Below are 21,224 nucleotides of genomic sequence, written 5' to 3'. Positions count from 1 at the left end.
TCTGAGCAATCACTACCTCAGGCAACCATGGCATACTGCTCTGTTTGGAGCCTCTAATTGTGAGGATGAGTCAGGACATTATTCATAAGCCTCCATTTTCTAGCAGTTTCAGTACTCAGGCATCAAAGTTCAATCTGAGCTGACACTGCATGGGGAAGAGTTTGGCCTAAGAGTAAATTAAATCTAAGGCCTTGTCTACACTAGAAAAGTGCAGTTGAACTAAATCAATTAAAATAAATAATAATAATAATAAATATGAATAATAAAAAACCCAAGCTAAACTATTGCACTCTTTGAGTATAATCAAGGACTCATTAACTAAAGTCCATTAGAAGTGGGGAGGAGAAACTCCCCTCCCCCATAGTATTAGTTGCTTTTGTTTTCACGAGACACATTTAATGGCTTAGTTATAAAATGGAATTTTGTAGGTTCTGTTCTAAAGAGCTGGCCCTAGTTCATGGCATTTAGAGATTGAATAGCTAAGTTTTTAACAGTACTGCACGTAACACTTAGCACAGCGAAAGCTTTTCCTCTTAAAAGCATTACCCCTTTCTCACAACAGCCCTGTGAGGTAGGTGAGTAAAGGAGGCAGTGTTTCCCAGGGGCTAGAGATTGCTCTGTGACACAGGCAACTTGGACACATTGACAGAAAGAGCACTTTGCTGGAACAGGCATGCTATACTGGCAAAGTGCCTCAGGGTGGATGCAGCTCATATCTCCAGCACTCTTGCCAGTGGGTAGCTTATTCCAGCTCACCCACTCAGCAAATAACATTGCAGTTTGGACAGTATAAATAGGGCTTTTGGCAGCATGGCATGTGGGGTCACAAATCATACTACTTCATGCTCCTGACCAACACAGCTATGCCAGCAGAAGTTAGTAGTATAGACATGTCAATGGAGTCTCTTCTCGGCTCTGCCACAGCCTTGCTAAATGACCTTGGGTAAGTTACTTTCCCGCTCTAAGTCCTGAGGATAATGATTCTGACATTTGTAAAGCAGCTAGACATCTAAAATGCTGCGTAAGGGTATGTCTACACTTGCAGCCTATTTCAGAATAGGGTTACAAATGTAGGCATTTGAAATTGCAAATGAAGCCCAGGATTTAAATATCCTGCACTTGATTTGCATCTTCCTGGCCAGACACCATTTTTGAAATTTACAAGCCCGGAATGACTGCCCGTGTCTACACGCGGTAGTGAAACGGGTGTTCGAAATAAAGCCCTATTTCAAACTACCTGTTATTCCTCCTGCAATGAGGTTTAACAGGTAGTTCAAAATAGGCCTTTATTTCGAATGCCTGTTTCACTGCCGTGTGTAGATGCGAGCAGTTAGTTCGGGCTTGCAAATTTCAAAAAAAAAAAAAAAATGGCGCCTGGCCAGGAAAATGCAAATCAAGCGGGGGATATTTAAATCCCGGGTTTGATTTGCAATTCCGAATGCCTACTTTTGCAGCCCTATTCCAAAATAGGCTGCAAATGTAGACATACCCTAAAAGTTAGGCATTAATAGTATCCCTATTTCACAGAAAGGGATGAGACACAAAGTGGTTAAGTGGTTTGCCCACAAGAATTATTGTTAAAACCACATTGAGAACTTGTATATATCCCAGTCCAAAACTCAGACTGTTAGACTATGTCTTTCTTGCTGTTTGAGTTAGTATATTTATTTTGTGGGTAATCAACTTAGCCATTGCAACTGGGATTCCAGTTAACGTAACCCTTGTTTCTGGTCACCAGCAGACTAGCTCATCTATATCTATATAATTGTTAGTCTCTAATGATACATCTACACAGCAGCGTTATTTCTGAGTAAATTGACATTATTCTGAAACAACAGTGTGAGTCTATACTACAAGTCTTTAGTTCAAAATAATGTTGAGCTGGAGGACTTCTTACTCCAACTCAGGGTAACCCTCATTTCATGAGAAGTAAGGGAAGTCCAAGGGAAAGTGTTCTTCCTTCAACGTCCTGCTGTATAGATAACGCCAACAGCCTAATTAAGCTATTTTGACTTAAGCTATGCAATTGGCATAGCTGAAGTTACTTAGCTTAATTTGACTTTAGCCCTGCTGTGTGGGTGTGCCTTATGGTGTCACAGAACTATTCATTGTTTTTAAAGTTACAGACTAACATGGCTACTCCTCTGAGACTTTTATGAATATATTTATTATTTACAATGGTCTAAAGAAAAGTGTTTGTAAACACATTTAATCCTGTACATGATTGATCATATGGTGATTGATTTTTTTCTTTGAGTGGCTGGCTGTAGCTTTTTAAACAAGAGACTAATTAATGGCAAACAAATACAAAGGCAGTGAATAGGAATACTGAATACATTTGTTCATGCACCAGTACCGTTGCTCACAGGCAAATCTGGGCAGTTGTATGAGCAGCAACCAGCATGTAAGCAAAACCCATTAGTGAACAAAAGAGACCTGAATAAGATGAAACCAAAGAGCTAGCTGGAGCTGGAGTGAATGTTCACAAATTCTTGTTTTGCTAACTTGAGACTCTCTAAGTTTAAGCCTGGACATTTTGTGTTATCAGCCAGAGTCATGTTCCAAGTGATATTGTGCCAAATTTCGGTTTACATATAGCACCAAGAGGGCTTCCTGTCTCTTCCAGTAACAATGAAAAGTATTTTACCAAACAGACCTGAATAGTTTAATCACAACAATAACATGAATTCTTGAAAACTGAAAATTCATATGCATACAACAGATCAGATGAATATTCTCTCCACTTAATCCTACCCAGAACTATATTTAAGGAGAAGATGAAATTATGTGTTTGAGTTAGATGTAGGAGGTGAGGAAGGCAGAGGAGACTGCATATGAAACAGAGTCTTTTGCCTCTAGCCCACCATTTAAAATCTAGCCCAGGCCAGGAAGGTATTAGCAATTGATGGCTGTTCTGTGGGCTATTATTATTGTCCATACATTACTAAGCATATGCTCAGTGCTATTCAAGATACAGAAGACAACACAACTACAGCCCTATCTAGTATGATAATTGTTGTCCACACCAGGTAATAACCAGCCTCATTTATCAGTCTCAGCAGAGGCCAAAGATTGAATACGTCATTTTCTGACCCCCCATGGGAATTGCTAAGGCCTTATCTTCACTCTGCAGAAGATCGATGCTGCCATGATCGATCTTTTGGAATTCGATTTAGCAAGTCTAGTTAAGACTCCCCCACCAGTGGCCTTTACTCGTGCTCTTGTGTGGAGTAAGGGAAGCCAACGGGAGTATTTGCTCCCATCGGCCTCCCGCTGTGGGGAGTGCGCCAAACTTGGCTTAAAGGAAGCTGACTCCAGCTACGTATTCTACATAGCATACCTGAAGCCAAGCTTCTGGGTCTAGTGTAGACCTGCCCTAAAGCTACTTTTACACTAGTGCAGAAAGCTGACTTAAGCTACACAACTCCAGCTAGCTACGTGAATAACGTAGCTGCAGTCGACGTACCTTAAGTCAAGTTACTGTGAGGTCTGTGCCATGGAGGTTGGGGGTAGTCGACAGGAGAAACTCTCCAATCAACTTCCCTTACTCTTCTTGTCTGGGGTAGAGTAACATGGTCAACTGGAGAGCGATCTATGGTCAATTTGGGAGACCCACAAAATCGTCTGCCATTGGTTTGATCTCAGTGCACTTATCCAGGCTGTAGCGTACATGTAGTCTGAGAATGAGGAACATTAGTGAGGAAGGGTATAAGAGTTTGCTTTGCATTGCTGTTTTCCATCTGCCTTGCCACAGTACTTTTTATAGAGAACTTAGAGGGCTCCAATCTCCAGATGTGACAAACAGTTCTGAAGTCACCCCTCCACACAATTTTGATGTAAATCACAAGTTTAGGTACAGCTCTTAATTCCAGCTCAGAAAGGCTGATGTGCACTTTTATAGCTTTCCAGGAAAGAGATTTAAAAAAAAACAAACCAAGACGAATGTTTTTAGACTTAAGCCACAACACAGGGTAAAACCCATCACTCTTTACCCTATTGTACCTCCTGTTCTTTCCCCCATAAAAGTAGGATGGAAAACCAGCTTTCCCTTTCAGCTTCTGACATAACCATACAGACTTTTTTTGGATTTGAGTTAACTAATAAGATGAAAGAGGATTTGGTTATGAGAGTATAAAACCAAAATCATATAAAAAACTTAAACTAGATGTTTTTCTAAGAACATTCTCCAATCCTTTCAGTGCACTGCTAGGGGTAAATTCTTTTCCATCTTCGTGTACCTTTATTACCTTTTACCAGTTTTCTTTGGTTTGTTTTAATAAAAGCAAAGCTGCCTTTTGGAGACGTAATTTAAGCAAACACACACACAGTAATAACTGAATCATGGCTACCACATACTGCATAGTTGCTACTTCACAATGGCTTTTTATCCAGGTGGTCAACACGTTACATTTATCTTCAAAATTGCTGCTCTGATCTTCCCTTAAGAATGATGCTTGAGGTAGTTCACTAGCACAGGTGGGATCTCCAGTTGATCTATGGCTTGTGCACTGTGGGTCATTTTCAGAAGTCTCCTGACAGCCAGCCTAGATTGAGACATCAAGGATTTTGGATGAGCTACATAAGAAGGGGGAAGGAGGAAAAAAGAAAAGATTGTAAATTTTCAGGACATTCAAAACTTTTCTACCTTAAGCAAAGCGAGCACCCAGAATGAGTCTCCCTCACAACACACTCCTCGTGAACTGTAATATACATGCTGCTTGGGGCTTTTCACCAGTGTCTGGCAACTGCAACATATTGAATGAATGAACAGCATTGTAGTGCCACCTGGCAGCCATATCAATGGGCACATCACTGAGGATATTACTGTTTCACAGTGTCACTCCTGAAAGAAGATGGGCTTGCATGGTTCATGTTACACAATGCAAATTGCCTGGCTCCGCGTTGTGAATTTTAATAACTAGAGCAGCGTTTCCCAAACTACGGGCCGCGGTCTGGTACCAGGCCACAGGAAAAAACTACTAGGCCTTAGCATGGTTGCTAGGGTGTTCTGCGCTCCCGGAGTGCCCGTGTGGCGCCAGGTCCCCCAAGTCCTTGGCCGGCCTGGGCAGAATCTGCAGCCGGATGTTCCGGCTCCCAGCAGAGTCCTAGCTAGAGGAGGGTGGCGGAGGGAGGATGAGGGGAGAGCTGGCCACTGGAAACAGCACTGGATGGGGGAATCAGGGCAGGCCGGGGAGATTAGGGGGCTGGTGGAAGCAGGGCTGTCGGGGGGCACAAGGTTGGGGGTAGGGAGCTGGCTGGGGAAGATGGGGGGGGGGGAGAAGCGGGCCCCGGAAGCAGGGCTGGATGCGGGCAGCGGGGCTGGCCAAGGGAGATTGGGAGGAGAAGTGGGGGGAGAACTGGCTGTCCAGGAGGCGGGTGGGGGAAGTAGGGCTGGCCAGGGGTGCAGCGGGAGGAGCGGGGAGGTGGAGTGAATCGGCCGGCGGGGAGCGAGACTGACCTGGCCATATACAGGTCTCGGGACGCTGCCCCCCTTCCCCTCCCCTGACAAAGCACAAGTTAGTCCAGCCCGGGGATTCTATTGTCCCTCCCCCCCCCCCACACACACCCCTTCGAGTAGTTGCGAACTGTCTGGCTGGCAGACACACTCATGCAGCCTGAGCACATTTACCAGCCAGGCAGTTCGAAACTACAAACTGATACATCTAATAATAATAAAACTTACCTAATGAGAAAATACCAGACATGTTATATGTTTGGTATTTTCTCAGTTTGGTTTTTATGTGTTTATATTTTTAGGCTGCAAAAAACAGTTCTGAAAAAAAAGGGTTCCAACTAAAGTAAAAATTTGGGAAACCCTGGTCTAACCAGCTTTCTGTCTGTCTTACAGTCCATTTATCCAATCCAGATTCCTTAACTTGCTGGCAAGAATATTGTGGGTGACCATATCAAAAGCTTTGCTAAAATTGGCACTGGGGGTTTCAGGAGGACCAGAAACAACTTATTTGAATATTCATCATTCGATTAATGAATATTCAAATATGTAAATGACCGTTACTGATCCTCCAAAAGTTCGTGAATGGATTTACTGGTCCCCGTGTCAAAAAGTTTGGGAAGCCCTGAACTAGAGCAATCTGCAAGCATCCGTGACAATGGCATTTTCCTCTACATGGGTAATATTCAATGCTGCTGGGATACAGCCTTTGGCTTCATTCTTTAATCTGTCCCCTTCATGCCTTCCCGGCCACACGGTCACATGCTCATTGGGGCCTCTGCCTGGCATTAAGGCACGGAACCTCCATGTCACTATGTAGACAGCAGGCAGCTTGTTCTGGAAACCATCTTCTTGTTGCAGCTTTTCTCCTTTCAGTTTATTCCTCGGTGGCAGGGGCATGGGACAAACTCCTTGCTGTGGCAGGGCTACTCAACATGTTAAATGATGAGCTTTGCAATGCAGGGTTTCACCTGTACTGACAATTTTAGGGCAGCCTCCCTCTAGTACAAGTGCAGTTGTAACCCACACTCTAAGTGTGGTTACTGAGCAATGCAAGTGGCACCTAGACCACAGCAACAGTTAAGAACAAGAGACCTCTACAGGAGGGGCTGCGAGCCAGCTGGCTTTTAGCTCAGAGGTTCCAGGTTCAAATGCGCCCAGTGGCGGTTACAAGCTCCTGGAGTTGAATCCAGTAGTTTGGGGTCAGACTTCATGAGCGAGCAAGCAAGCAGGGCAGGTGCTTTTGTAAGGCCTGTGTGGGCTGGAGGAAGCTAAGCCAGGAGCAGAGAACTGGCTGCTGTTCCTCACTCTGGAGCACTTTGCAGCAAGGTTTCTTTACCTCTGTTCACTTGAGAGCTAACTGACTAGTTAATCAGTGAGCTGGCTGCCTAGCAGTGACCATAGCAGAGGAAGAGTCTGCCTGGATTCCAACTGAGGATTCCCTACAAGCAAGTGGAGAGAGACTTTAGACTCAGCATACGGTGCAGATTTGATATCAGAGGCACAAACTGAGACGTTGGTGAACCAAATCTAAGTTCTTGGGACCTCTCAGTCTTTTCTTACTGTGTTTGTGTGGACTGAACTGTTCAAATTTCACTTTTAGTTTTCTCTTTACTTATGTTTATTGTAATTATAGATATTATTTGTGGGTTATAAAACAGCTGTGTTCTGTTGTAAGAATTAGATTATTTGTTTCTTCATAAAATTGTATAAAGTTATTTAATTAAATTCATTATTTTAGTTTCTTTTGGAACTTGAATGTAGGGAGGCTGACACGGGGCAATCCTTGCTTAAATTCCTTGCAGACTAAACTCAGGGTCTCCAGTACTGCTGCGGAAGTGGGGGTTTCTTTAGACACTGGAGAAGGGCAGTGAAGTCTAGCCCACCCACGGTTACACAGCTCTGCCGGACAAAAACAGCATTGGGAGAACCCAGCCACCAGGATTAGCACTGGTGTCACTTAACTTTACTGAGGGAATGGTAGGTTGGTAAAAATACCAGAGCCTGTCTACACGAGTACTCCCATGCTTGCTACCAATAGTGGAGCTGCACCAGTGGTAAATTCTGTTCAAAAGCACTTTGAGGAAAACATCTCACTTCCTCTTTTTTTGTGTCTGTCCATCTTCTGCCCCAACCCCGCTCTTTTGTCCCTCTCCTTCCACCTTCTCTTTCAGATTCTGGAAGACCAAAATACTAATTGTCCCAATTCATATTTCTACTCCTCTTGCTGCATTCACCATCTCTCTCCCCCACAAGATACTGACTCAGAAGTGGGCAATAACTGGGCTGTGGGCCAGATGCAGTTCATCAGGGTGAGTCCTTGGGGGTTCCTCTATTTACCTGTGATGCTCCCATTGATTGCGGATCACTGTTCATGGCCAATGGGATTTGCAGGAAGTGGCTTTTCAGTCTGCACTGCTTCCCACAGCTCCCATTGGCTAGGAACAGTGATTTGCAGCCACCAACAGCTGCTCTCGCTAGTACCGGTAGAGGTGCAGGTAAATAAAGAGGTGGCAACCTACCAGGGCCTAACCCGTTTTATTGCCCACCTCTGTATTAACTGATCCAATATCTGTACCAAACTGCTGAGATCACTGTACCTGTTCCCCACTTTGGCACCTGCCAATAACTGGAGGGGGAGGCGGGAGAAAGGAGACTCCTGATCATACTGACTTTCATCCTATTTTCTTCCCTCAAGATTCACCCTTACTCCTTGCTGCAACAATACTTTCTGTAGTCAGCTCAGTTAGGCTGTGGCAGTGGATATTTTAAGACCAAGCTAAATCCATGGAGGGGAAAGTAACCTTCCTCCTAGGTTCGATCCACCCTCTGAAGATTTGGTGGTGGGAGAAGAAAGGAATGGAGTTAAATAGCCTTCAATGGAGAGGAATCTTGTGGGAAAGTACTACAATCTCACTGGCTCTTATGTTAAAACTTGTGATGGTGAGGTGGAGTCCCACGTGATCCCAGCTATGTCCCCAATGACTTCCTCTCTAAAGTGTTCCAGCACATCTTAGAAGCTCTTGTGAAAAACAAGCAACATTGTTGTGTGTTATATCCAGAGGGGAAAGCAAGCTGGTACGACTTGGTAGGCCATACCAACAAGGAAGTGGCTAGATCTGATATGCTGTACCAGCTATTTATAGCGGGCAGTGCGTATCAAAAAGACACTGTATCACCCTCAACTGTACAGCAGCAGCTCCAGAGGAGAACAGGCCTGGGGAGGTGAGGCTGGGAGTGGAACAGCAGCCGGAAGAGCTGCCGGAGTTCTGCTACTTTCCTCACTGCCTCAGCAGGAAAGGAGCAGAGCCTCTAACACTCCTCACCTCACCTCCCACCCTATCCTCCAGCAGGGCTGCTGATGTTCCAGCTGGAGGAGAGGCACATCTGTAGAAGGGCAGGGCTGTGGTTTCTGCTCCATTCCCCACTTTCAGGGGCAGAGCGGGGAAAAGCAGAACTACTGGCAGCATTCCCACTGTTGTACTGCCTCTAGCCCTCTTTCCTCCCCCGTAATGTGGGATGGGGCAAGGAAGAGCATGGGGGCTTCAGACTGGGGTGCCTCCCACACTACGGTCACATAGCTAAGGTCACGTGCCTCCCCCCCACCCAGCTGGTGTGCCCTTCCTATACCAGGAAGAAAATAATTTTACTCTCACCCAGCAGGGCCAATGGTCTCACTAGGCCCCTGGGCAAGGTGGGATAGAGGCAGAGCCTCAGGCAGAAGGGATGGAGCTGGGAGTAGGCAGCCCTCAGCACCACCCAGAGAGCTCTGTGCCTCCCCCAGGCAACTCTCAGCGCTGCCTGACTGTGCTGTGTGGCCCTCCGGCATTGATTTAAAGGGCCTGGGGCACCAGGCCCTTTCGTATCACTGGGCCCCAGGGCAGTAGCTCTCTTTATGCCCCCATCAGTGGGCCTGCATTCACCCCTGATTTCACCTGACCGACTAATCAGCAGATAATAGATTTGGCATCAGTTCATTTTTTAACCACTTCTGAGGCAAAAAGTAGCAATTAATAGCAGCCAGCCACACCACCCAAAAGGCTAGGGCAGAACATAGAAAAAATTCTGTGCCCAACTAAATGCCAAGGGGATGCAGACTAGCAAAAAGTCCTTATTCAAACTGATTTCAAGTTGCTTTTTTGGAAATCAGCCTACTATCCACGTGCTGCACTATCAAAGCCATAAGGCTGGTGCGAGTTTCCAACTCTATGACAGAGAATACAAGTTACCTCTTTCTCTGATCAGCAGCGCCAATGCCTCACTATTTGGCGAGATCTTATCTCCTGCGATGTTTGGTAAGTACACATTGGCTCCAAAATCAATGAGTAGTTTTATGAATTCACTCCCACAACCATGTCGTAGGCAGATTTCAAGCACAGTCTTGGGCTGCTTGATTCGTGAGATCATTTTCTTATCAGTGCAGTTGTAATTGGGATCCGCTCCATAAAGCAGCAGCATTTTAAAAGACTCCAAGTGTCCGTAGACAGCTGAGAGATACAAAGGGCCTGAACAGGCTGCAGAATTGGCAGCCCACTCTGGGACTCTTGCTTTAACATTGACTTCTGCCCCATAGTCTAAGAGTTCTTGCAGAATGCTGACATCTCCATCTCTAGCGGCCGTGAGCAGCGGAGAACAGTTATTGTAGATGCTGCCAGAAGGACTAGCCCCTGCCTCCAATAGTGCTTTAACGCAATCCAGATGGCCATTACTAACAGCGGTGAATAGTGGAGTTTGCGCCTTCACGTCTAGGCTGTCCACTTCTGCTCCATGGGCCAAGAGAACTTCCAAACTTCTCAGATGGCCCTTAGAAGCTGCTAGGCGCAATGGGGTCCCGGGTACACCCCAACCACTTCTGCTGTTAATAACTGATTTGTATCTGTCTTGGCACAAGAGTTCATCAAGAGTTTGAAAATCATCCTGGGACACTGCTTGCTTCAGCTCTTGTCTTTCTCCATTATCATCTTCATCTTCTCTCGGCTGGAGCATGGAGAAGATTTTGGTTATGTCCACTAGATTCATTTTTGGGTTGTCTCTTATGAACAATGCTCATCATGAGCTGTGTAAAGCATGAGATCTATGGAACAAGAAACAGGATTAGCAGCTAATTCTAAAAAGAGACTCATTCTCCAATCTGGGGAAGCTCAAACTGAAGTGGAGGAGCATAAGGACAAAATAATTGATTACCTGAGTCATTCCTTCCTCAGACAAAACACATTTATTCCAACACTGCTAGGAAAACCACACTCTTCAAGTTTTACGACAAAAATGATCTGAACCAATGCTCCAGTATGAGCCTGAGCCAAAAAGCCTCAATCTACCTGCATCCATCTAGGTGATTCAAAAAGCAACAATTACTGTGGCACCTACTACCAATTCCTATCCTGGTTTTGCATGGATTTTTTAAGGGTGAAGGAAGAGCATATAGGATTAGGCATGGAACTAGTCTTAGTCACAAGACTTGGCTTCCGTACCATCTTGTTGTAAGACTCTGGGGAGGACACTTAAGGCTAGAGTTTTGGATGAGTTCAGAATCCAACAAGTAAATGAGGCAGCTAGATTTGCAGAAGTGCTGGGAACTCGCCTGCCCCCATTTTTCTTAATGAGAGTTGGATGCTGAACACTTTTGAAAATCTGGCCTTTAAACTCACCGTGCCTCAGCAAATGCCATCTGTAAAATGGGAATAATGCTGCTTAGCCAACAGCTACTTTTGCAAAGTAATTAGAGGCCAAAATAATATTCTCAAGAAGGTAAAGGAGCTGGCAGTTTTACTGGCATTTACAAGTACAATGAACAACCAGCCTGGATGTATTTTTCTCTCTTGCAATTTTTGTGGTACCGCTATAAAAACTCCACCGGTCACTTTTGTAACAACTTTTTCTGCATATAAAAGCCACGGACAACATTAGAGGGTAACAAGCAGAGCAACTGCCCAAAGCCCTAATATCATAAACAGGGGGCATCAGGAAGCTAAGTTGCTCAGGCTTCTGGTTCGGCCCCAGATGGTGGGATTCAGGGCACCAGCCTTAAGCCCCATGCAACGGGGCTCCAGCAAGTCTAATACTCATCCCTGCTTGGCAGACCCCAAAACTTACTGGGGGGCCCTGAACCTCTGATTGAGAACTACGGTCTTACAGAGCAGGTTTTCCCTATCGCTGAGCAAGGCAGCAGAACCAAGCTGCATTTACATGTGTCTTACAAGGAGGGGAAATATCTGATGATTGCTTTTCTTACATAGAAGCTGTAATGGAATATGGAGGTTTGCCATATAGGATCAGTCCATTGATCCGATTAGTTTGGTATCTAGCCTCTGCCCTGGCCAATTCTTAATATTTCTGAGGAATGTGAAATCCCCCACAATGCACCTGATCAGCTGTGAAATGCTCTTGCTTAGGGAAGGGCAGAAGAAATTCTTCACACATTCCAATCCCAAAGCATCTAGAGTTTCCTCTAACAGAAACTGTGTCTGCCTGTTTCTTCTCCTAAATGACTGCTGCACATACTTCTATTAGGAGTTGAAATTCTCTATTTGTTAAGTGATAAGTTAGTTGCATAATGCGGCTAGTCTACTCCTGCAAACACGTCTCTGACAAAAATGAAACTAACACCTCAAGAATACACTTCATAATACAAAGCTAGTGAGTATCTACTTAAGCGTAAACAACTAGAGACTGGGGGGTGGGTTAGTGTCCCCTCCCCCCACCAAAAATAGGGATTGTATTAATAAAGGAAATGCTGAATTGGAATAGAAGTTCATTTATCTCACTTTATTGAAAGCAGACAGATTTCGTTATGATCCAAAACTATTCATTAAAATGGCATTCAGCAGCATTATTACTTTTAACTAAAGCTCCCATAAAAAATAGTCTGTGTCCCACTCTAAGGAAGTTCCCATGTACCATTCTATCTTAGCTGCAACCTTTTCTGAATTAGTTGAATTAGTTTTGTGGCAGTTTGCAACTACATGAATCTGTTGCATCCGTATCTTCTAATCTAAACTACTTCAGTACATTTCAAATAATTAATACAGCAATGAAGCCTTGGGATACTAGAAGAGTAACATAATATTTTACACAACTGATTTTTAAATATAGGATTTAATTTGAAAGGAATGCACAGCTGTACTTAAAGGAAAAGATACTGAAAACAAAGGAGAGCTATAATATTTATAAAACCAAATCAACATATTAGAACTGTGTACCAAAGCATCCATGCAGTAACCCTCTTGACAGTGTAAATACTGTAGTGAAAAACATATTTCATATAATTACTGATCAGAATAGTCAACAATGAGATCACCATCTATAGACTGAAGGAAAACATGCGCATGTTTGATCTTCAAATAAACAGTTTGGTCATAGTTAACAGACTGTAACACCAATAGTACATATACTTACACACTTAAAGCTGTGGTTACCAGGTTACATTAAAGTTGCCAAAGCTGCTTGGCCATCATTATGTTGCTGTCTTACCTCTGTGAGGTAGCCAATGCTCACCTAGTGCTGTGAAGCAGGCTCCTGTCCCATGGCTAATTCTCTTTCACCTTAAAGAGAGAGAGAGAGAGAGAGAGAGAGAGAGAGAATTTCCTCAGGAGGAGAAACCTCACCCAGGCATGGGGCACCAATTCTGCAGATCTGCAGCAACACAGGTCATCAGGCACACAGCTGAAATGCCAGTCGCAGGGATAAAGGCCAGGGCTGTCGGACTAATTTTAGCCCATAGGCGTTTTATCTTGCTACTTCCATTCTTGGAAAGTTCCCACTGAGAAGGGTAAATATAGAGGGATGGGATAGTGATGCTTTGGAGGGGGCTGGGGGATTGGGAGAAGTAAGGGGGGAACAATCAGGCAGATGCTGTGGGGTGTTGGAACCAGGATATGAGCAGACCAATCACACACATTTGTTTAAATGCACCCTCTCCACAGTCAGTCAATTTATGCAGACTTACCTGAGTATTTTCCTGCCCTGGATTGCAGCATCCTTACTGAGTTAAGTTACACCCACACTGGCAGTTTTTATGATCTAACTCTTGTTCTGTGCTTTGCTACCTACAAATAAAACAGATTTCTCAGCCACTAATCCCCTCTTTCCCCCACCAACTTTTGCACCTTCAGAGCAATGTGCCATTGATTTCCAAGCTTTCAATTTCTTTTATTGTTAACCTGTGGAGAGAGTGAGCCTGCCCTCATTTCTAAAAGGAAAATGCTGTGTATGTTTTCATAAGACTTTACTGAATGCAAGAATGGCCATACCAGATCAGGCCAAAGGTCCATTTAATCCTGTGTCCTGTCTTCTGACAGTGACCAATGCCAGGTGCCTCAGAGGAAATGAACAGAACAGGAAATCATCAAGTAATCCATCATCCCTGCCCATCCTGGCTAATAGCCATAGATGGACCTATCTTCCATGAATTTATCAAACTCTTTTTTGAATCCTGTTAAATTCTTGGACATCACAACATCTTCTGGCAAGGAGTTCCACAGGTTGTCTGTGCATTGTATGAAGAAATACTTCATTTTGTTTGTTTTAAACCAGCTACCTATTCATTTCATTTGGTGATCCCTAGTTCTTGTGTTATGGGAAGGTTTAAATAACTTTTCTTTGTTCACTTTTCCCACACCAGGCATGATTTTATAGACCTCAGTCATATACCCCCCCTTAGTCATCTCTTTTACAAGTTGAAAAGTCCCAGTCTTATTAATTTCACCTCATATGGCCGGCTGTTCCAGACACCTGATCATTTTGGTTTCCATTTTCTGAACTTTTTCTAATACCAAAATATATTTTTTTGAGATGCAAAGATCACCTGCATGCAAGATTCAAGCTGTGGGCATATTGTGGATTGATATAGAGGCAATAAGATCTCCTCTGTCTTATTCTCTATCCCTTTTTAAATGATTCCTAACGTTGTTTGCTTTCTTGACTGCTATTGCATATTGAGTGGATGTTTTCATAGAACTATCCACAATGACTCCAAGATCTCTCTCTTGAATGGTGATAGTTAATTTAGTTTCCATTGTATTATATGTATAGTTGGGATTATGTTTTCCAATATTCATTATTTTGCACTTTATCAACATTAAAATTCATCTGTGATTGTGTTGTACAGTCACCCAGTTTTGTGGGATCTTTTTGAAACTCTTCACACACTGCTTTGGACTTAACTATCTTGAGTAGTTTAGTATCGTCTGCAAATTTTGCCACTTCACTGTTTACCCTTTTCTCCAGATAAGTTATGACGATGGCATTCAATCATATGGACCAGCATACACCCTCCTTTACAACCACCTCTTTGACATTACAAAATTAAACACCATGCAACAAGTCAAAAATCTCCTCCAGTATTTTGGTAGGGTAAACAAAATGAGGAGGATTAGCAGCCACATTTGGACTGACTTTTCAAAAGCTGTCAGCTGGTAGGAGTGTAATGTTATCTTAAGCAGTTCACTTTAAACCTTCTGGAGTGGGGGAGTAATAGTCTGACAGTCTGAAGCAGTGTTATCTGGTGCTATATCAAGAAATAAACTAAATTATCCAGGAGAAGGATCTCTAATACAAGAACTATATCAGGCACTTGGAGAGATTTTTTTTTTTTTTTTTAGGGGGGTGGCACGAGTGGAGGGGTATAGTTACAATTAGTTTGTTCAATACTTTGAAAATTGTGAAGTGGTATGTAACACTAAGAATGAAATAAATGAAATTACATTTGAAACGCACTGAATAACTTTCAGTCTATTTGGAATTTCACTAACTGACACTATGATATAAAACAGATTCTATTGGAGGAAAGGGCTAATTTCCTAAAGTCTGGGAATATTGTGAACATTGATTGGGAGGAAAAATATCAACAGAAAAATGTGAATTAAAATTGGGAGTTGTTTAAGAAGAGTTTATTAGATGGCCATGATTCCACATCAGGAAAGATGATAACTTGGGTTATAAAGATATCCTAGCTCAATGGTGAAAAAGAGACAGAAAATAGAAATAAAAAAGCGTCATAAATTGGAAGAATGGGAAATGGATAGTAATCAATACAAATATAAAGTTATGAAGTGTAGAAAATTGACAAGGAAAGCTAGAGAGTGCGGAAAATATACAGCCGGCGGCACAATGGATGTTTAAGAGTTTAAGTCTATAAATAACTAAAGAACTCCAAGCAATGGTATAGATGGATAAAGATGATAAATGTTACTGATAAAAAGGCAGCAATGTTCAATATTCTATTCTTTATTTGAAATGAAGCAGGATGTTGTATTCATAGCACATTAAGATAATAAAGTACTTTCTAATTCACTAAACTAAGGATGATGCTACTAGGATAAACATTTTTAAAATCAGCAGGCCAGGATAACATGCACCCAAGACTTCTAAAAAATTGGCTGAGGAAATCTCTGGCCCACTGATATTACATTTTAATAAATCTTGGAATACTGGAAGAATTCCAGAAGACTGGAAGAGTACTAATGAATCAGTATTCAAAAAAGGCAAGTGAAATGACCTGAGTGACTGAAGACACATTAGTCTGATATTGCTCTGGGACTAAATAATGAAAAAAGCTTATTTAAAACATTTAAATTGATAAATGTCAGTCAACACGGTTTTATGGAAACTAGTTTGTCAAACAAGACTGATTTCATTCACTGATATTACAGGTTTATTCAATAAAGATAACTGGGTAGATGTAATACATTTGGACGTTTGTAAGGTGTTTGACTTAGTACAACACAACATTCTGATTAAAATATTTACAACACTAAATCAATAAAACAAATCTTAAATAGATTCAGAACTGGCCAACTGACATCTCAAACAGTAGTATGCCTGGGGAATCATCACTGAACAGGAATGTTTCTAGTCGGGTTTTGCAGGAACTGCTACTAGGCCTCATACTGTTCACATTTCCATTAATGATCATGAGGAAAATATAAAAACTACAGATAAAATTTGCATATCACATTAGTTCATTTCTCAGCACAAAATAAGTGTTACGCTTGCTTTTACTGAAATTAAGTGGGAAACTAACACATCTTAGCAATTGTAGTCTTATTTTATACACTTCCCCATTTTCCCCTTGTCTGATATAAATTTCTCACAGTATCCTGCCTTTTTGGTGTTCGCCATAGATTGCAAGTAATTTGCACCAGGGGCTCTCCTTAATTACTATATAAAGCACTAGCAAATTTACCCGACCTTGCCTGGTAGTGCCAAAACACAGCACTACTCCACATTTTTCCATTTTATCTCTCTTCTGTAAGGTTTATGGAGAAGCAATCCTATTCCAGGTTCATTGTACTTTTCTGGCTCATCTTGGTTCAGTCTCTTTCACCTTAGTTATGTCAACTTCGAGCACTGTACTTGCTTTGGTGATTGTATCATTTCTGTTTGGTTTTATGAGTCGCAATCCCATTTCAACACATTCTGTTTTCTTGGCATGACCAAACACTTATGTTGCTTTAAGTTATGATAAGAGGAAGCTGTACCCCAAATTTGGTGGTCCTAGTTCTTACTATTTAGGAGTTCTTCATCGAATAGTCAGAAACTCTCTAAAATATGCAATCCCTATCATATTTAAATATTAAAGTATTTCAAGGGAGTGCTTGTGCCTATAGTTTGCACAAATATTCCATTTAAAGACTAGTTCTACTCTGAAGAATGGTAATATAAAATAGAACCTTTTTATACCACAGATCTGCCTGTCTTTAGTAACAAATAAATTTTATTGTTCTTTACTTGGCTCATCAGAGATTATACAATACAGCCATTGAAAAGTGAATAAAAATTGATTGTCTCTTGTATCAACAGAATTGTTGTTGCCTTGGGCTACCTCTACGCAAACCCACTGACCACAGGTAAGGATCTAATTTGGCCTGTAGAACATTTGTTACTGGTGATGACGGAAAGAAAAAACAAGTGTTAGTTTTCAATGCAAAAACCTAGGTTCTCAGAAAAACATTTGAACTTCTAAACTGAGTAGACTCAATAAAAAATTGAAACAGGATTTGTCAGTTTTAGAGAAGCATTGTTCAAAACAGAACTGAACTTTACTTGATGCTATGAACTCCTGATCAAGAAGTTTGTAACACTACCTTGCTCACTGATCCGGGAGGGCCCAAGCTGAGGATTCCATATTTCTCCTCCAAACAGCTGACAGCTTCACTAAGAACTCAATTCTGCTACTCCACCACATATGGAGTTGCATGAAAGTGTTTGAATGTATCTGCTTGAAAATTCCGTCACTACTCCAAGATCTGCCAGCTGAAAGATTTGTAGTTCAACCTTTAGCACAATATCACTGTCTTTTTATATAGTTATGTACTGCTACTGTCCAATTAATTAAATTGGAATCAACCACTGAATCTCTAAAAAAAATTACATTGCCAGTAAGAGGTGGACTATTAAAGGCTTTAGGACTATGAGAAGATCAGAGAAAGGCCGTGCCTACACTAAGAAATTATTTCAAAATTACTAAATTTGACTTGAACTCCCGATTTAACAAATTTGAACTTGCATGTCCTCACTACGATATTAGTCCAGGCTCCATTAATGTGGATGCGCTACTTCGGACTCAGAGCCCCATCAAGCACTCTGGGGAACTGCAGGAGGCTTCCTGGAGGCCAATTATTTTGAATTAGTGGTACCAGAGCATCCGTACTAATGTTATTTCAGGTTTACAAGTTCAGAATTAGTATTAGTTCTCATGAAAAGCAGGACTACAGAGTTTGAATTCCATGGTCCTTTATATAACAGGCTTAGTCGTGTGGACACACCACTTACTAATTTGAACTTGGGGGACAAGGTATTTTGGTGTAGACCAGGGCAAAGAGGATTAAACAAAACAGCTCACAAGATTTTAGGATACTTTATAGGCAAAAAAACTGTTTAATAGAACTAAGAAAATTTATTTAACAGAACGGCTTCCCACACAGGTAGTTTTATCTAACTTAGATTTAGTTAATGCGCTGTGTACTGACAGAAAATAGATTTCATTAAAAAAATAAATGTCAACTAAGTTTACTAATTGCTGAACTTCTGGTTAATGCAAGTTATCTTCAGGAGAAATCAACCCACCCTAAAAGCTGTTAGGAAAAAACAAAGCTTTGACAACATGCCTATGTCTAAAAAAATGCTATCTGCCCCCTCAAAGTTTAAGATAACATACAATGGTAAAGGAAAATTATTAATCACCCACACCAAAGAAATTGTCAAATAGACAATAAGCTTCCTGAAAAATAAATTACAGTCTTGTAGATTCAATTCAATACATCATAAGAAAAATCTCATGTAGGCAAATGAAAAACTTCAGTGACATTGTCAGGAATATTTAAGATCACTAAAATGAGAAAAATCTTAGAAGTCTGCAAGGATTTAGAATTTCCACCCGCCAGGAACATTTTTGCCTTAGGATACAGAAACAGAATTTGTACTTAAGTTCCTTCCATACAGCAGTTGATACTATTGATCAGGGGCTGGTTAACACCATGTGGCCTTCAGCACATTTCTGAGAGTCATCTATCTCTGGCTTTTTTCTTTAACCAGCATCTTTGACTGGGTGGCAGAACTGTATTGAGGCAATTCACACTCAGACTTGTGTTTCTCTGAGGCAGTACAATCTAGCTAGTGTCTAGAGATATGAATTCTTTTCCCAGGTCTGCTCTACTGTATGCCCTTGGACAAAACATTTCATTTCCATGCCTCAATTTCTCTATCTGTAAAATGGAGATAAAGTCACCTAACTTGGTAAAGTGCTTTGAGATCGAAGATGAAAAATATTACATAAAGCTACAGCCTAGATTTTTTTAAGGTATTTATTATATGTTGCTACACTCATTGAGATTTAAGATGAGTAATCCCTTTTGAAAATAAGGGTTATGTTCCTCGAGCAATTAGGTGTTGCAACTCCTTTAACAATCTGGACTAATTTTATTTCTCAGATTCTGATCCTGTTTTCCACATACATTTGGGGGGGCTATAATTGCATTCACTGATGTAACATTCATCAAGATTTTTTGATTAGCAAATTAACTGAATGTTCTACCTCATTTAATTTGTATCCATTTCAGTTAATATTGAATTAACTATTTGAAAACTGTCAAATAAATACAATTGAAAAAATTCTAAAGAGGGTAAGTTTTTAAATAGCATGAAAGAAAAAACCCACTTTCTGCAGGCCACGATTTATAAACACTGAATAAGACAAAATATGTTTGAGGCCAGCTATATTCTAAGGTTCCAATCTTCTACTTAAAAATTAAACTTGAAGTACGATCCCACAATACACACACTTTGCTGTTTAACTATGCCAATTGCTTGTTACTACAATATGTTCTTCTAATACCTGCCAAAAATTAACAAATTTTAATGTGTCTGCATTAATGTTTCCATGCTGGTGTGATTTTATTTATGTATGATCTTGTGGAAGTTTCATTGCTCAGATAATTAAAAAATATCTTAGACAAAACTCTGGAGGATGTTCTACAGAGAATAGTCCTGCATTGCCCCTGGCAGAATGCACATGTATGAAAGAAAATGGACTTAATGCTCTCATACCTCATTTTTATAATTCTTTTATAAATCTTATTTAGAATTCTTTAAGAAGTGCCGCTGAATTAAAGCAGCATCATTAGCTTCATCCAAAGCAGCTCACATAACTGCAGAGAGAATCTAAGAGAGGCACTGGCTATTATGCAGGATTCTCACAAGACCAGCAAGGAAAAAATTATGGGCTGGACACTTAGGACAAAAAAGCTGGGGAGTCATTTGTGTCATGGGAAGATTGTTTTGATGGAGGAAAAGAAATCATTCAAGTGTATTTCCTTCTAATATATAGAGGGGAAAACTGAGCAACACTGAGATAGCATGAAAATATGGACAGCACATATTGTGATGGTTAATAGTGCTTCCTTCATTAATATCATTCAGGAAGGATCAAACAGACCTCTATAGACATAGTGTAGTACAGCACCTTACTCTAGGGATGTAATAGTATAGTCGATTAACCGATAAGCAAAAGCTTATCTGTTAATGCTATAGACTACATGCATTCTGCTCCCTCCCCCCCACTCAGTACATTTTTTAGCAAGCTGGCCATCCACCCAGCTCAGTCCCAGCTTGCACCAGGTCCAGGACCTACCCCCGCTGAGGCTCTGCATTTAAAGTGTATTAGGAGCCAGGCAGACAGGCAGCCCGGCTCAGTTCTGGCTTGTGCCAGGTCCAGGAGCTCAGACCCTCCCGCCTCCAACCACCAAACAGGGGCTGCTGCCACTCTGTGCTGCTGCAGGCAGCCAGTCCACAAGGGCAGCTGGTTTTTAAACTGGCTCCTCTTGTGGAATAGCTCCTGCCTGGCATCCCATGCTGCTGCCTCTGATACACAGGCAGCAGTGTGGCGTGGTAGGGGGCTCCTTGAGTGGGGCCAGAGTGTACTGGTTGCCAGCCCCACTCCTAGGGACTATAGAATAGTAAAGTAACTGATAAGAATTCATGAGGTTAAACAGATTATTCAGTTAACTAATATTTAACATCCCTACTTTACTCTGCAAGTAAGTATCATGGACACTAATGGGGACGGCTTTAGAATAAGGTACTAGTTAGCACGAAAGGGAAAGACGACACCGTAGTTCAGGTAACTTTTGTGATTTCTAGCAGTCTCCATTGATTTGGAATTTTAAGATTAAAATTTTAACCCACAATAGGAACTCAAAAGCAAAAAAAACTTACCAATGAGAAATATATCACACCAACCTTTCCCTTAAAAATGCAAAGACTTTAATTTTATTTT

The 21,224-nt window shown here is 41.6% G+C and overlaps 1 protein-coding gene and 1 long non-coding RNA gene across 7 annotated transcripts in view; one reads left to right on the top strand and one right to left on the bottom strand.

Annotated features, from left to right (window-relative positions):
- Nucleotides 1-4,353: 4,353 nt before the first annotated feature.
- ASB12 (ankyrin repeat and SOCS box containing 12) lies at nt 4,354-13,214 on the bottom strand. 6 transcript variants are annotated; one of them, XM_075940842.1, is made up of 3 exons: nt 12,947-13,214; nt 9,682-10,526; nt 4,354-4,544 (listed from the first exon to the last, which is right to left on the bottom strand). In XM_075940842.1, the coding sequence occupies exons 2-3, from the start codon at nt 10,469-10,471 to the stop codon at nt 4,522-4,524; spliced, it is 813 nt and encodes a 270-aa protein (XP_075796957.1). In that variant the 5' UTR covers nt 10,472-10,526; nt 12,947-13,214; the 3' UTR covers nt 4,354-4,521. The 6 variants fall into 6 exon arrangements, with proteins under 6 accessions (XP_075796957.1, XP_006136217.1, XP_006136215.1 ...); XM_006136155.3 differs by having other exon boundaries at nt 4,354-4,575; nt 12,848-13,209; XM_006136153.4 differs by having other exon boundaries at nt 4,354-4,575; nt 12,923-13,209.
- LOC142831221 (uncharacterized) overlaps nt 13,082-21,224 on the top strand; it is a 20,960-nt gene continuing 12,817 nt past the window's right edge. Inside the window, exons 1-2 of the long non-coding RNA XR_012906890.1 lie at nt 13,082-13,220; nt 17,252-17,298. This is a non-coding gene — a long non-coding RNA (uncharacterized LOC142831221). The remainder of the gene's footprint in view (nt 13,221-17,251; nt 17,299-21,224) is intronic.

Source organism: Pelodiscus sinensis, chromosome 13 (assembly GCF_049634645.1).
Source record: "Pelodiscus sinensis isolate JC-2024 chromosome 13, ASM4963464v1, whole genome shotgun sequence".
Lineage (NCBI taxonomy): Eukaryota > Metazoa > Chordata > Testudines > Trionychidae > Pelodiscus > Pelodiscus sinensis.
This window is presented reverse-complemented; position numbering and strand designations above follow the sequence as displayed.